Source organism: Pholcus phalangioides, unplaced genomic scaffold, assembly GCF_987345545.1.
Source record: "Pholcus phalangioides strain wild (caught in Gottingen) unplaced genomic scaffold, Ppha-v1.0 ptg000005l_1, whole genome shotgun sequence".
Classification (NCBI taxonomy): Eukaryota; Metazoa; Arthropoda; class Arachnida; order Araneae; family Pholcidae; genus Pholcus; species Pholcus phalangioides.
In genome coordinates, this window is record NW_028301598.1 from 7,939,664 (window position 1) to 7,956,875 (window position 17,212).

Here is a 17,212-nt window from a genome sequence, read left to right on the forward strand (position 1 = left end):
CCTAATTGTTTTGAGCAGTGTATATTAATGCTCTCTTCCACGGGACCGGGGATCAGAGAAGTGTCCGTAGTTAATATTAATAAGTGCTGTTGTTAATGAAGGGTGTCCATTAGGGGACTGTACCACTGTATTGATTACATTAACAATGACTTTGCTCATACGAGAGTGCGAAGAAAAACATTTATTGTAAAATATTTCATGGAGAATTTTACATTACATTTCTCATTTAAAATATTGCACATCCTTTTTTTATGTGTTTACAATTAATGTGTAATGGGCATTGCATAATATTTTATCATGTGTATATCAATATATACAAATATATTGTTTATATTTTTTGTAATTGCATTTTTAATTGGGTTGCTGTATTTTAGTAATGTATGACATCCATATTTGTTATGGGCATCTTTTTCTCAGCCTCCTCGTTGGGCATTTTGCCTGTTGTGGCATCGTATTTGTATTTCTATTTGCTGTACTCTAAGAAATCACCAACGAATAAGGCAAATAAACGGAAAAGTACGGCCCCATCAAGTCAAAGTCGGGCTCTGGCGTGAAGTAAAAATTCTTGTTGTAGTCAATTAATGCTCACTAACGTACGATGTGCAGCCCTAAAAATTGTATATAAAGAGATAATTATGTTTGTGGATGTTGTGGTAAGACAGTTTTTTATTGGTAAGGAGCAAATAATATATGTTCACCATAATATTTGTTTATTCATGGAATCGCATGAAGGAATCGGAATGTGAATTATACGTGCATTTATGTAAGTGGTTCTTTTTTTTTGAGCATCTGATCATATTTTTTCTTGTTCTGACGGGAGATAAGGTGTCTGTGATTGTTTTCTATTTCTCACTTCTTATTGTGTTGTCTGGATTTTGATATTCACGTGAACACGTGGCTTTTTCTGTCCTAATTTTTTTCTTATCTGGTTGTGTCCTTTGTCTCCATCATACTGCATATGTTTATGACTGATAACCCCCGAATTCCACGTGCTCTATTACGTATAAGAAGTTAGTTCAGTGAAATGTTTCATACATAATTTTGTCTTAAGTCGCGATTACCCTATAAAAGTTTCATAAAAGTTCTTTTATAAAACTTGAAAAATGAAACCGATAAGCGTGTCGGTTACATTCGAGCGAATAATTCTAATAACATTCCGAATAGTAAACTTTCTCGGTCACTCACTGACCTGGACCCTCGCTCTCTTAGTTACTCTTTAGGCCAGGTGTGGCCAACTTCTTACTGTTTGGGAGCCAACATAATAGTCAGCTGCAGCGCCGCGGGTCACACCAGATGTCTGACTCTGGTGTATAAGCCGCACCAGTAAAATGACCCAGAATACTTGCAGATTTGTCTCCGCCATAAGTAACATGGTGAAAAATGGTCAATTCAGTCATCAAAATTTCACCCTGAGCTTCACTTTTTCATAAACTATTCATTGTTTATCTGGTTCTCAGCTAGTATATTCACGGCATCGAATATTAGTCCATTCAATTGTATCTATAGTTTGAACTTCACAGACAAAACTTTTTTCGGCAAACATTCCCCTTCACCCCAGATTTCGCAACGCCTTGGATCTCACGAATCGAATGGAAGCTCACGCACCGGTAGACTTTAAGAGAAGTTTTATCATTGATTATTGGGATCGAAAGCGTGCCAAAAGCCAGCTGCCTGGATAGTATTGACCATCCGGAAGGAGTAGCCCGCGATAATAGCAAAATAAGAAGGACCAGGCTCGCATGAACCAAGCAGAATACCTGTAGATGTGAAAGGATGCGCACACGCGCCATTACCTGGTCCTGGTGCTCGTGTTAGTTCATAAGGTTACATGGAGCAAGATTTGCGATCCATGTTATTCTGTTACGTATTATTCGTATTCCGTTATTCTTATTACGTCCTATCATTAATACGCCGTCAATCGACTGCTTTGATAAGAGGGCGCCAGTATCGATTGATAAGGGACAATTCTAAGTTGTGGTGTCGCAGGAAATTTTTCTCTAATAGGGTTGTGAATAAATGAAATAGCTTATCCCCCGGGGTTAGAAAATTGTAACACAATTGACACGTTTAAAATGAAATACGATAAGCACGTTGCGCTAAACCGAGAAGCTATCAATACTTAGATAAGCCAACCATAAATATTTGTGTGTGTGTGCGCGCGCGCACACAAACACGCACACACATTTTTTATAATTATACTTTTATTTGGGGGTTGCTGTATTTTAGAAATATACGGCATCCATATTTATTATAGGCATCTTTTTCTCAGTCACCTCGTTAGGCATTTTGCCTGTTGTGCCTTTTTATTTGTATATACTGTACCAGTTACTTTCTTTACACAGAATATCGGTGTTTTAGTTTGAAAAAGTGTCAGTCTGCTTCAACGTCGAATGTCACTACCCTGCCAATGGTATAATATCAACCCTGACATCTAATATTACGCATTTTTGCTCTTCGGAATTATAAAGATCTGCGTAGCCTATAGTCGGCTCTAGGTTTTTCTTTTGGTCACTCCCATGCCTGCACACTTTCTTGGTCGCTGTTTCGGCCACTCACCGACCTATTCCTTCACACTGTAGGTCACTCCCATAGTTACTCGCATGCTTGAAAACTCTGTATTGTCTTTTTTTGGTCACTCACTGACCTAGTCCAACACCTCCTAGAGATAGAAGGCCTCTGCACGCTGCTTGTGACGTCAGTAAGTGGTCCATTTCCCCTCAGAATATTCAGGGAAAAAAATCCCTGTTCGTGCCAGTATGCAGAAAAGAAATGATCGGGCTCAGAATTGGCGATTTCTATGCCCCCATCCAATCACTATGCTGTATTTGTGAGCCAATCAGGAAGATCCTACGCCAAAATAAGAAGAAACGAGATAGGATGCCGTGTTTCAAAATGTGACAAACTTGCTAGGTAATCTGAATGACGTTTATGGCAACCCGTGCGGAGGCCTATCTCTAGGAGGTGCTGCTTAGTCCCTCTGCAGAAGCGTATTTATGGTTTCGACAATTTTTTGGTTTTAATTGGTAAATTTACTTGCCTTTGACAATTATTTTTGACTGTAATTGGCAAATTCACTTGTCTTTGGCCTAGTCTAACTTTTAACCAAACAGCAGTGATGCACATTTTGAAAACCACAGCACAAAAATTTTGAAAATTATCTGGGGTATGGAATAGGATAAACATATCACCAGTGCGCTCAAACCAGAAATCATACGGAAGAAACACATTGTGAGTAAAAAAAAAAGGTAATAACCGAAGCTCTCGTATCCTAACGACGTACATTTCCATAGAATAAGAAAACATAATATATGAGGTTCGCACGAGCTTTACGAGGGGCTATTTATAGAACAAGTCCCGGCGAGCAGATACAAGAGAGATCTTAACGAGGCATTTGATTTGAGTGTTGTTGTTATCGTTTCGCTCTTTTGCAGAAAGAACGGCAAAAATCGAACAGAGAAAGGCTTTCGCCATTTGCCAATTCACTAATAACGCAGTCAAAGTCAGAGATAACGCAAGAGCGTTGCCATTCGTGCATCATTAGCTATCCATTCTGATAATGGTCCATCACCATCATCAAATTATTGAACTTTTAATGCGAATTTCTAATCAGAGCGCTTCACTGATGATATTTTGGAGAAAAAAACAATTTGGTCAAGTATTGTATTGTTTGTTTTAAGAAAATGGTGGCCATTACTTTCGATTGCGTAAAGATCTCCAAAGATATTATAGATAGTATGTAATCGAAGCTCGAAGATAACATGATACCAGTCGTTTATTTTCTCCTGTTTCACTGACGTATATTCGGGGTTTCCAAGCTTTCAATTGTAGCAGCTACACTGATCATTCAAAATCTACACCCACCTAGTTACCGAAATCTGCACGCACCTCCTCTTTTGGCTTCCAAAATCGACATTCACCTAACTTCTAATGCCTAAACCCACATAGCTATCGAAATTTTCACGCACCTCCTCTTTTTATCTTCCAAAATTACATCCACCTAGCTTCCAAAATGCACACCCATTTAATTTCCAAAAGCTTAATGTAAATCATCTTAGCTTTCAAAATCCTCACGCAACTGTTCTTAGCTTTCAAAATCCTCACGCAACTGTTCTTAGCTTTCAAAATCTTCACGCAACTGTTCTTAGCTTTCAAAATCCTCACGCAACTGTTCTTAGCTTTCAAAATCCTCACGCAACTGTTCTTAGCTTTCAAAATCCTCGCGCAACTGTTCTTAGCTTTCAAAATATTCATGCAACTCTCTCATCTTAGCTTTTAAAATTTACACCCACTTAGTTTTCAAAATTTTTGAGCAACTCCCCTTAGCTTTCAGAATCTCCACGCAACTCTTCTTAGCTTCCAAAATCTTCACGCAGTTCCTCTTAGCTCCCAAAATCTACACCTAGCTTCCCAAAATCTACACTCCTCAACCCCAAGCATCTCCAAAAAGTTAAAAGTAGATTTGCCTATGTCGATGAATCATCAAGTCCGCCACAGACAAGGACAGGAAAGAAGGCTGTTTACGTACATGCAATTACGTACTTGCCCTAGATCAGAGAAAGGGAAACAACGGTGCTGCTCCACGTAAACTCGTATCACTTTGACCGTTTGATAGTTTCGTCAAAGTTAGAAATGTGCCGACTTAACTCCTTAGGGCCGGGATTACACTGTAAAAGTTTCGTAAAAGTGCTTTCGTAAAACTTTTATAGCGTAATCCCGGCCTAAGACCGTGAAATTTTTGAAAACATAAATGTTTGTTAAGTACTTTCACCCGCACGATCGATCGAACTCGGTCTTAAAGGGTTATAAATCTCACTTATGCCGGGCTAACACTATAAAGGTTTGATAAAAGACCTTTTACAAAACACTAAGAAAAACAACCAATAAGCCTATTGATTACACTCGCTCGAATTCAGCCGATACGCTTATTGGTTGCATTTTCGAAGTTTTATAAAACGGCTGTTATAGAAATTTTATAGAGTAAATGCTGGCCTTAGCCTGATATTATAAACGAAAATACTATCGACAAATTTTGCAGGGGGTACGAAAAAAACACTCTGATAAGATTATTGAATTTTACCATGGTTTATGCGGCAAAATTGGGTTTGTGCCCACTCACAAAAATTCTAGTGCTATGATCCTGCTTATACAGGATGATTACGTAATTCCCTTGCCGCATTTTATTGGCGAACCGTTGATCCTAGAGGCGTATAATTCCAATTAGAAAAGTATCCAAATAACGTGTGGACCTCAGATAAGTCATTCATGTTGTATTAAAATATAAATTAACTTTTTATACAGAGAAACAGAGTGGCCCCCAAAACTCAATTAGAAAGTTGTTGCCCTGTTTCTCCTGAGGCCAACAAAAAAAAATCTGCATGAGGATCTGGCGCGTTAGAAGTGAAATTTCTAGTTTTGACATGTGTGGCATTCACCTCAATTAAATTTAATTATTTAAAACTGAATTTAGAAATTTTAAATTTAATTTTAAATAGGATTGATCTCGTTGACCCCTTATTTTTCTTGAATTTCCCCCTCCTAATCTTTACCCACTTGATCTAATTGACCCCTCAAACCCCAAGACACCATACGCGCCGTAGAATTCTAACCAGTTTGGCATCATATGGAATCATAATTGAACCCGCCGTAAATCCCACGTGTGGCAGATTTGTTCACTAAAAATTTTCTGGCAATAATTGGGATTGGCTCTAAATTGGCAATCAGAGGGAGGCGGAGGCTTTAGTACAGGAGTGAAGAGAAAAAAGAAAAAAGTGAAGTGCTCTGGATGGATTCTGCGTTATAACAGCGCAGCCAATTAGGAGCTGGCATTGTGACGTCACAAAACTTGCGTTCGCGTGCGAAATATACTCTCGTGTTACCGGGGGTGTGGAGTCACTGGGAGTAGGGAAAGGTAATAAACTGTCTTTGTCGGACCCAACCGTTCAGACCAAACCCCTCCCCCACTCAACTTTATTTTCTTACACGGCTGAAAGTCTGCTAACACCCCACACCACCACTACCACAACCAATCTGCTTCTGGGAACTCCATCACACAATCAGCTACTCTACGGAACGGGTTTTGAGGAAAAAGAAAGCGTTTCACTTTTTTGCGAATTTCCTTTCCCTTACAAAAATTATCTTTCCTGGCTAAAGAAGTTGCACTTCAAAAAAGAAATCCCTGCTTCCAAATGCAATATTCGTTGTGATATTCGAATTCGAAAAACGGAAAAAAGTTGGAAAAGAACAGCGTAAATCAAGAAAAGAAACGCCGTCCGTTAGTTTGCGCTTTTCTTCCCGACTTTTCTCTGGTTTTTGAATTCAAATACTCTCTGTATCTCCGCGAATATTGCACTTAAAAACGTGGAAGTTTTTTTTTTTGTTGGCCTCAAGAGAGACAAGACAACAACGTTCTAATTGGTTTTTTGAAGACAGGGTGTCCGTATAAAAAGTTAAATTTTTTATTTTAATAAAACTATACAACCTTATGCAACATGAATGGCGTATCTAAGGTCTACACGTTATTTAGATGCTTTATTTGAAGTAGAAGTATGCCTCTGGGATCAACGGTTTGCCAGTAAAAAGCGGCAAAGGGAATTATGGAATCGCGCGCACTGTACAATATAATTTCAATTTACTATACACGGTTGGCGTTTTCACGAAAATAACTGCGGCAGTGTCCGACACTGTCATCATTTTTTTTTCAAACAAGGTACTGTAGTACCTAAAAAAAGCTTAGCATTGAGTAGCTCTACCAATTAGGAAGTTTCTGCAGCTTCCATAACAGAGTTCGGCTGCTCTCAGGGAAGCGTAATTTACAGGTTGAATTTGAATGATGAGATCTCGTGTTTGCTTATGCTTGTGTTTTTTCTTTCTCATCTTCTGTAAGAAAAATACTAATTACCGAAACCTTATCCTCTCAGATCAGGGGTGTACACAGTACAATATTTTCAATATCTACCACTCGCGGGTCAGAAACTTGCATTTGAAAGGTGGCCATATGACCTGTATTTTAAAGTATAGTCCCGTAATTTTGGTCGTCCAAACTTTTTTTATGAAATGTCCCGTTATTTTCTTATTTTGAACAAGGCTTAGTTGAATTTTTGAAATCAAAATCTCTCAGATTATTTTCCTAACTTATAATTCGACTTACAGTACCCATCATTTGCCGCGATTGGCAATTTTTCAGCAATTTTAACCATAGTTGGCAGTTTTACTTGCCTTTGACAATTTTTTTACTGCGGCAACTTTACTTGCATTTGACATTTTGTCTTGGCTGAAAATGGAAACCTTTGCATTTGACATTTTCTTCTTTTTTTTTTTTTTGGCTGTAACTGGCAGCTTTACGTGCATTTGAATTTTTTTCTGACAATATTCCGTGTTTTTATGAGGAAAATATGGTCAGAATACGTATTGATCGTTTTGTGTGTATTGATACTTTTCTACCGGAACAACTTTCGCGGGCCAGATGGAACCCCTCGGCGAGCTGCATTTGGCACGCGTGCCGGAGGTTGTATTGTATACTCCTGGCTTATATCTAGGTCTATATTAGAAAGGGTTTCTCAATCTTTTTTTAGCAGGAGTCCAAAAATGATGGTAGAGTTTACGACCCATCTGTCTATTTTTAATTCAAAAACTATTAAATATTTCTGATTAACAAAATGTTTAGCTCTCGAAATTAGTTAAACCAGTCTGTGACGTCTTAACAGGAGCCAACAGGGCCTGAGCCCAAGGCCCCCGAATCAAACGAGAGACTAAATTATTGAAAGCTTTCATGAATTCTGAAATTATTTCTTTTATAAATTCTGAATTTCCATCAATTCTGGATCTTTCTGTAATACGATTGTAACATTGCGGAGCTGACCTTCTACCCCAAAAATACTATGCGCAGGGTAATGAGGAAATATTTTACTGGCGAACCATTTGGAGGCATACTTCCAATTATAAAAAATATCTAAATAACGTGTAAACCTCAGACGCGCAAACCATCCCACAAGATGGTCTCTCTGGGCGGTCGGCGGTCATGCCTGTCTGCCTGTAAACCTCAGATAAGTCATTCATATTTCAAGGGGTTGTATAGTAGTTAAAATACAAAAACAAATTTTTTTATACGGGCACCCTGTGCTCAAAAACCCAATTAGAAAATTGTTGCCCTGTATTTCCTGATGCCAGCACAAAAAATTCCACGTTTGCCAATGTAATATTCAAAGAGATATTTAAATTCAAAAATTGGTTAAACATTGCTAAAGAACAGCAAAAAACAACGGACAACGCTTCTTTTCCTTGTTTATGCTGTTCTTTCCTAAATTTTCTCCAATTTTCGAATTCAAATATCTTAGTCAATATTGCACTTACAAATGCCTCTTTTTTTTCTTTTTTTGGCCTCACAGAAGAGAGAGGACAACAACTTTCTAATTGGGTTTTTGAGCATTTAATAACCCTACTATCCCTAGCACTATGAATGACGTATGTGAGTACTATACGTTATTTGAATCCTTTTTTACAATTGGAAGTGTGCCTCTAGGATCAACGGTTCGCCAGTAAAATGAGTCCACGGGAGTTTCCTTACTGCCCAGTATCAAGAGGAACCCTAAAAATATGTGGATCCCAGCCAGGGCCCTCGAACTCATCCAGACGCCCTCATCTGAAACCAAAGGTGCAACAATTGAATTTCTAACCGGATTGAAAGTGGATTCGCAAATAACATCTACCGAGTTGCGAAAAAACCCCGTGGCCCAACTTTGGATAGCGGTCCATAGGTTAAAAACCCTTGAGATGTGAATACAAATAACGTGCTATTATACAAGGCTACATTCTGGAGCCTATATTCCACAGCATTGGTTTTCTTAAACCGAAACAACGTGAATAATCGAGAAAAGACGGGATGTTTGTGGTTATAACAGTCAAGTTTCGGAATCAAAGACATATTTACGCCTTTACTTGACTTACCTTTGAATCGACGGCTGCTGAAAGCCAAATAGACGACCAACGATACGGAAACGAACAAAAACTTTCGTCCAAACTTGCGCCTACTTCTTCCCGGTGTCGTTATCATCATCGTCTCTGGCATTTCCCAAGTTATATGTTAGTAATTATTACGAATATAGTGACAATTAAAGACACAGGTATATTCACTAACCACACACACTCACACTAAGGAAGGAATGGTTGTCCTTACAAAGAAGCTCGTATTTGTTTGTTTAAGTTAAAGAAACAATCATAGAGAAGCTCGTTGACGCCAGAAACACTTAAAAAAGTATGGTAGACACTTTTAAATTATCGGTGAAATTCTTTTGTTTTCTGAAATCTCTGGCTGGTTCGTTGGACAAGGCAAAAAAATGTCCCGTCTTGGACCGGACAAAATTTTGCTGATGTCGAAGAAGGAGTTTGTTCACAGCTGCCCCGGCGAGAAGATAACCGTGTAGGCGGGAAAAAGAGGCTTGTGCAGCAACAGAGAGAGAGAGAGAGAGCAGCTCTCACTCACGTCTGGTAGCAGCTAGCTACACCACTGCTTGTGAAAGACACACACACACACTGAGAGAGTAGTGAGTAGCAAGAGAGAGCGAGTTGCAACTAAACCGATCGAAATTCGATGCATTCAACGGTGCAGCTTCTTTTGTGTGAGTGTCCAGGTAGAACCGCCAACGACGAAAAGCAGCCAAAGAATTCGTCTGTGTATATCAAAAATAAGAAAAGCTGGCTTGGTGTAAGATAACAGGGTGGGGGGGGGGCGTCTTATATCCCTCCACATACACAAGAAAGATTTCTTTTTGTTTCGCATCCATTACTTTCAGGATTTTCTTCTTCCAAAGTTCGGTGATAATTTTCTTTTGTTTTCTTTGTTCTTCCGAGAAACAAAAAAACAGTATGCAAATGAGATTGCTTATGGTTTATCGGTTAAGGATCTTATCATTCGGTAGATACCGTTGCTTCGCATGACGAGTCGTTTGAGCGATTATTATAAAAATCATGAATTCGAATGCAATTATTGGTCTCAGATTAAGAAAACACAACTAAACCCTGCTTTGATACAGTCGAACTTGGTTAATTCGAAGTCCAAAGTCACTGGGAAAAAGTTCGAATTACACTGTTCTAGAAAAAAAAAATGAAAATCGTTTTTCCTAGAGATAACAGTCGTGATTCGTAAGGAAAAATCTGCTTCCTGAATACAAATCTGTAATTTGTTTCCCTGTCCCAGGAAAGTTAAAGGCAATTTGTTTTTCGCTTTTTTTTTTACTTTATTTCCCAAGCTGTATATCTATATAAGCAAAATATGTAATAATCACTATTCTAGTCACTTTAAAATTGTATCGGAACATTCCAAACAGAATAAAACAAAAAAGTACATAAATACAGGCGTATGAATTATAACGCATATTTTAAGGGAAAAACTTATTTTACTGATAGAAAATATCAATAAATTCATGTTTTTCTGAAGAATTTGAAAGGCTTATTTTTTCATCTTTTGATAGCCTTTGCTCTCTCAAATAAGGCCCCTTTCACACGGAGCGGGTGCCCTTTCACACGAGCACTGAAGATGATTCGCCCGCATCTTTAGTTTGAAATTCGCGCATAAAAACTATTTTTTTCGCAATTTTTGCAATTATTTTTCTTCACTCCTGATTCAGTGCCCATAGGCAGCCCAGAGCCATTCTTTGGTGGTTTAATTTAGAGCCCCATAGAATATGAGTATAAAGATGCCTTCAGTTCATGGGCGGAGATACGGCGGGGTGGGGCGTAGGGGGCATCGCCCCCCCCCCCCAGCATCAAAGGTGGAGTCGACTGATCTAATGTATATATAAATATTGACATCATCATCGTGCCCCCCACAGCAATAATTCATTGTGCCCCCCCCCCCCCAGACTTCCAAGTCTATCACCGCCTATGCTTCCGTTCAATCCTCACAAGTAGTCGATGGGAGAAAATATCTTAACATATTTTCAAAAGATTTCGAAAAAAAAATCTAAGATCTATCTTTTTGGAAAATATGAAAGAAAAATTCCAAAAACATCCAATGATATTCCAAAAAATAAAATAAAAAAATCAGGAGATATCAAAGACTTATATTGGAGATATCACAGACTTTTATAGCGTAATCCGGGCTTAAAGCCGGGATTACACTATAAAAGTTTTGTAAAAGCTCTTCGGTAAAACGTGAAAAATTCAACCAATAAGATCACCGGTTGCATTTGCTTGAATGCAACCAACGCGCCTATTGGTTGAATTTCCAACTTTTATAAAAGATCTATTATAAAACTTCATAGTGTAATCCCGGCTTTAAGCCCGGATTACACTATAAAAATTTTATAATAGTTCTTTTACAAATGTAACCTATAAGTTGCATTTCCTCGAATGTAACCGATACTTTTATTGGTTGCTTTTTTCAAGTTTTATAAAATAACTTTCATAAACCTTTTAGAGTGAAATCCCATCCTTAGATTAGTTACTTCTGAAATATAAAATTTCACCTTTTTTTTTAGTTTATAGACTCAATATCGAGTAAAATTACTTATAGGTATCGGAGGGGGTATCCGGACCCGCATGAACACTTTGAAGTTGCGGGCGAATTTCGACTCGTTTGAAAGGCTCAGTATATACCAATTGTTAAAACTTCTTCCGAACCCGCTCCGTGTGAAAGGGGCCTAATGTTCCAGCAATAGTAAGCAAGCATTGCAGGCATCCCTTTTCTTTCATACCGGTTTTCTATGGTCATTATTAGGGAAACGTAAATTTAGCAAAAAAAAAATTTTTTATCAGAAATTTCGCATTTATTCGCAAAAAAAATTCAGATCAGAAATTTTGCGTTTATTCATAATAACGAATTCCAAATGAAAAATTTCACTCTTTCCTTTCATTCACACACTCGAATAAATGAAACATAGTTCAAATCAAAAATTTCGTATTAAAAAAAAAACTACCCGTGTTACTGCAGCGTGTTAAAATACTTGATTGAAATCTAACATTGCAGTAATGTATCTCTATTTTCTATTAATTTAACATTATTTTTCAAATGCTTTTTATATCATCATTTTCCGATATTCCAAAAATTGCATATACATTCGAGTACGCTTATAACATAACCGATGGATAAAACATACGATTGTGAAATCCTTAAAATTTGGCCCATTCACATCTATACACTTCTACCTCTGTTATAACATACCCTGCTTAAAACATACACTGTGGATGTAAAAAACCCATTTTTTTAATGGGCTTAACCAAAAAAATAATCCGGATATAACATACTGCAAAAAAGACCCCTAGAAAAAATTTAATCAAAAACAGCCTTTAATGGACAACATTCATTGTACGCGGTGAGAGATATTAGACGTAAATTTTTTCAATAAACGCGAAATTGCATGGCTGGAATAGCTACACTTCCTAATATCTGATACTCGCCTAAAGTACCAAAGGATGTTTAGAGGTGTCGCGAGTTCGATACCCGGTTCGTCCTTGTCAGAAAACTTTCCTGACACAGGGATACAACAAAAACGGCGACTTGACCGCAGCAAAAAATTGCTACCGCAGGGGTCCCCCATCGAGGGGTTAGCGTACCAACCTCTCGATGAGTATAAGAAACAAGCCTGCCGTTCGGAATCGGCAATAAATTGTAGGTCCCGGTCTAATTAGCCCTCGTGTGCAGAAAATGACCGTGGTGCGACAAAAATGATCAAAAATGATTAATTGACAAACTTTAGCGCTACCTGTCCTGTCGATGATAAATGTAACTATTTTGGCAATAAAATTTTTTACATTTAATAAAATCCTGTCTTTCTGTGCAGAACTGTATCGTCTTCGCTTTTCGAATTATGGAATTTTTACTTTTTTTTATTACTTTGTGATCTTTTTATTAGTTGGGGGATGAAAAACAATTGTTGCAAATCAACTCAGTCACTGTTGAAAAGCTATGCTAATTCAAGTATATTTATTAATTGATTGGTGAATTTATGAACATCAGTGGGATTATTTTTTCTGAATTTTTAAATTTTACAATACTGCCAACTTCAAAGGGAAAAACCATTAGCATAAACTCAAAAAAATCATTTGAAAAATATCTGCATGTTGTTGTATATCTCGCGTTTTCTTATAAATTTCCAAAATTTTCAGATGCCAATCAGAAACTATATTCATGATATATTATATTTCAATTATGTGAGGCATAAGCTTATTTTTTCCACGACAATCTCTATAATGAATACATGCTATTGCTACGTAAGCTAATTTCAACTCCTCGCTTATGACATACACGTCGGTTATTACATACACTTCACGAATCACCTAGGGGCTATGTTATAGCCGAATTCGACTGTATTTACATCTAAGACAATGTCAAAAGGGAAAGAAGTGATGCTTGTGGTTTCCCTTTCAAGCATGATCACAAGTACTGAGCAAAATTATGACTTTTCCCACTTCAAAAAGTGTAAATAACCCAGATTTCGCGAAAAAGTAGTAAAAAATCAAACATCGGCATTTATTCGTCAAAATTGGCAAATTTCGCATTTATCGCGATTACTTCGTAAATACGAAATTTACGTATCCCTAGTCATTATATCTCTAGAAACGCCACTGCAGTTCTCAGGAAAATAATGCAGACGTGAATCTAGGAAATGCACTTTTAGGGGACATGTTGCACTCTAAATCCCTGTACGAATTGTTAGCATGATTGTTAGCTTTTTCTTTCCTGGAAAGATTTGTGTTACATTTCTTGAAATTACGTCCATGCACTTTTTCGGTGCCAGGCATTGTTCAAAATCCATGCCTATACTCCACAATGTTTGCGTCTGGCTGTGCAACCTCGAACCTAACGCAGTTCTGTTTTCTGTTTACTTAGACCTAAATCACAAACTAAGCCATTCAGGCACGTTTGTGCCGAGACATGGAGTGGGAGAACAAATGTGGAATGATATAATGGGTCATTTCTTTCAAAGAGACGATGTAAAATTCTTCTCTCTTTCCGTGTTTCATTGCCTTCGTTTGTTGGTCTTTTATATTGGAAGAGTTCCGGTGTGTGGGACTGGTCTGATTGCAGAAGGCACATTGGGATATATTATGCATGTTTTAGTTTTCTGATTGGTGAAACCATTAACATTTGTCCCCCATCGAGGGGTTAGCACACCAATCTCTCGATGAGTATAAAAAAACAAGCCTGCCGTTCGGAATCGGCAATAAATTGTAGATCATGATCTAATTAGCCCTCGTGTGCAGAAAATGACCGCGACAAAAATGATCAACATTTGTCAAGCAAAAGTAACAGTCTGTAAGGTGATCCTCCTGTTCCCTCCATACCATAGGCACTACATACAATGCCTAGTTACCTCTACCTTTCCACCAGTTTATCAATTTAGCATAGCAAGCGGCACAACAAATACAGTCGATTCCCGTTTTAACGTATACCGTTACAGTGAAAACCTCGTTTTAACGATAACTTTTCTAATCCCCCAGATAAGTTCACATAAGGGGCCGCTCAAGTATTACGTAAGCAAATTTTTAGCTATTTTTTTTTTACTCCCCCCCCCCCCTTGTCAGCAAAATTTCGTCATCAGCTCTGTCCCTCTGGATCCTAACTCATGTTTTCATAAAGGGTGGTTGATGACGTAAGCATTATCTAAACCCCCCCCCCCTTGTCATCAAAAGTCAGCAAATCGGAAATCCCCCCCCCATCGATGATGACGTAATACTTGAACGGCCCCTAAGAACAACGTAAAAAATCTGGAGTTCCTTTATAACGAATTTCGTTATTACGAAGTGATTTCTCTAATCTCTTGGAGTTCGTTATAACGGGATTCGACTGTATCAGTTAAATTTGACATACGTTGTTGAATAACTAAAAAACTGTGCCTGATAGCCAATTTATACTTTCAGATTTGAATTTCCCGCACCATAAACCTTTAGAAACAGATATTTTTTCCATATTAAAAAAACTTGGTCCTTGTAGAACAGTGTAATTTATCAGTCACAGAAAAAAATAAAATCTAATGTCGATAACACCAATTCAAGAAATAGATTTTTAATCAATTTTCGTTTCACTTTCTTCGCTCCATTCGACTAGCGTTAATCGTTGAATTAGTTCGAGTTCAATGAACACATTGTTTTGCTCCATGGTTACCGAGTGATGTTGATGAGATTGTCACCGTCAATAAAATGTTAACAGAAAACAAAGCAAGAAATAGAGATAAAGAGAACAAACTTTCGACTTAGACTTCGCTTTTAAAAGAGATAAAAAGAAAAGAGGCCGGACCGAACCGCCTTGGAATTATCGAAAAGTGAAAGTAAATCATTTATCGATATATGTCACGGGTAAAGGTAATCACAGTAATTTCCTGTAATAAAAGCCGCGTCTTTTATGGTTTCATAAATTTATGCGAAAACCGTTTTACCCGCATTTTTAATGCTGTTTTTCCCAATTTTCCTCCGTTTTTCAAATTCGAATATATCAGTGAATATTCCAATTAGAAACGTGGAATGTTTTAAGTTGGCATCAGGACAGGGCAACAACTTTCGAATTGAGTTTTCGGGGATTTACAAGGCAACGGTATAAAAAGTTGGCATTTTTATTTTAATAACTACACAAAAAAAAAAAAACGCTTGCAACATGAATGACATATTTGAATATTACACGTTATTTGAATACTTTTTCCAACTGGAAGTATGCCTGTAGGATCAACGGTTCACCAGTAAAATGCCATATGCAGCCTGTTACCTATGCACCCTATATATATATATATATATATGACAAATATATGAGAGGGAAATTAATTATAACATAATTTATAAATTATGAAAAAGAAAACTAAATTCATTCTTGTTTTTTTAGTAAAGTAATCTTTGTTTAAAAAATCGGGAAAAACGGGACATTTTCGTAAAAAAAAAGAAGTTGGGGAGAGCAATAAATATGAGTCATGTCAACGGCAAATTGGAGTGCCAAACGTGGAATAAATCTCTTCTTTTTTAACGTTAGATATCAACAGAAACAGACAAACATTGCCTTAATGCAATGAGCCAATCGTAACGGAAGTAAAAGGACAAAAAATGTGCCGTTATATCCGAGGAGGTTGCGTTACCATCGACGTTATAAGCAAGATTCTCATTAACATTATTCTCTCTAGGAATCAGCCGGGACAGCAAATTATTAACGTTACAGCGCAGAGGCGTCATTATAACTAAGATTGTGATTTGTTAAGGAATTTTGAATAACGGATAAGTATATTTTGAATTACACCTACGTAATTAAACGATATATGAGACGAATATTTCATTTCTATGTCAACAAGAACAAACTTCTTCATTTGAGGTTCAATTATAACTTTTTTTTCCTTCATTTTCCCGCCTGTATTCGAATCGTCATGTGAATGGTAGCGGCCTGGAAGTTGAGGATAACAACCGTAATTTAACCACGAGTTGACACGTGTGTCTTACCCATCAGAATATCATTAATACGAGCTATCGTTTCTACGTAAATTAGCGTTGCCCGACGTTTCGAAACTGACGTTGTGGGGGGAAAAGAGCGAGGTGAAGAAAAAAACCGCCTTCCGAGACCACATGTTACAAACCGAAACCTTCACGTTCACCTTGACTCCGTTGTCTTTGTTCACCTTCAGATTATGGAGAATCATTGTTACCGTATCGCTTTTCCTTTTTAATTGGGTTGAACGACCGTCAACGTGAATAATTTACTCGCCGGATGTTGTCGTAACGAAATGCCTCGTAACAGACGCTGTTTTTCCACAGAAATTCCAACGCGGCACTCGAATAATTTCCAAATACCGTGGAACTTCGGTTAACGAGCTTAATTCGTTCTGCCAACGTGCTCGTTATTCGAATCAAACTTCCTCATAGGAAATAATGGAAACTTGGATAATTCGTTTCATAATAATTCATTCACATGAAAATGACTAATAAAAACGTCATTCATTCAATAATGCAACGCAATAATATACAATAAATATAATACATAAAATATTAAAAAAGTAATAATGCCATAAATAAACATACAAAAAAATTTCGATATATATGTTTACAAATTAACTTACTCTAAACGACCAGAGAAAGGTAGACTATAGCGTACTCACAGTATGTAAACTTTGTGTGTGAGTTTAAAAAGGAACCCTATATCTTTTTTTTTTAGATATAATATAACCTTATGTCTATGAACCCTGTCTATGACTTGCTTTTGCCTTTTTTATTGTTTTTTTCGGAAATGGGAAATCGCAATATTGTT

At 37.4% G+C, this 17,212-nt stretch overlaps 1 protein-coding gene across 1 annotated transcript in view; it reads right to left on the reverse strand.

The window, feature by feature from the left end:
- LOC149085827 (sodium/potassium/calcium exchanger 3-like) overlaps positions 1-9,636 on the reverse strand; it is a 164,455-nt gene extending 154,819 nt beyond the window's left edge. The window contains exon 1 of the mRNA XM_089232265.1: positions 8,944-9,636. Coding sequence (XP_089088391.1) covers positions 8,944-9,064 — 121 coding nt within the window. The 5' untranslated portion in view covers positions 9,065-9,636. The remainder of the gene's footprint in view (positions 1-8,943) is intronic.
- Positions 9,637-17,212: the final 7,576 nt, after the last annotated feature.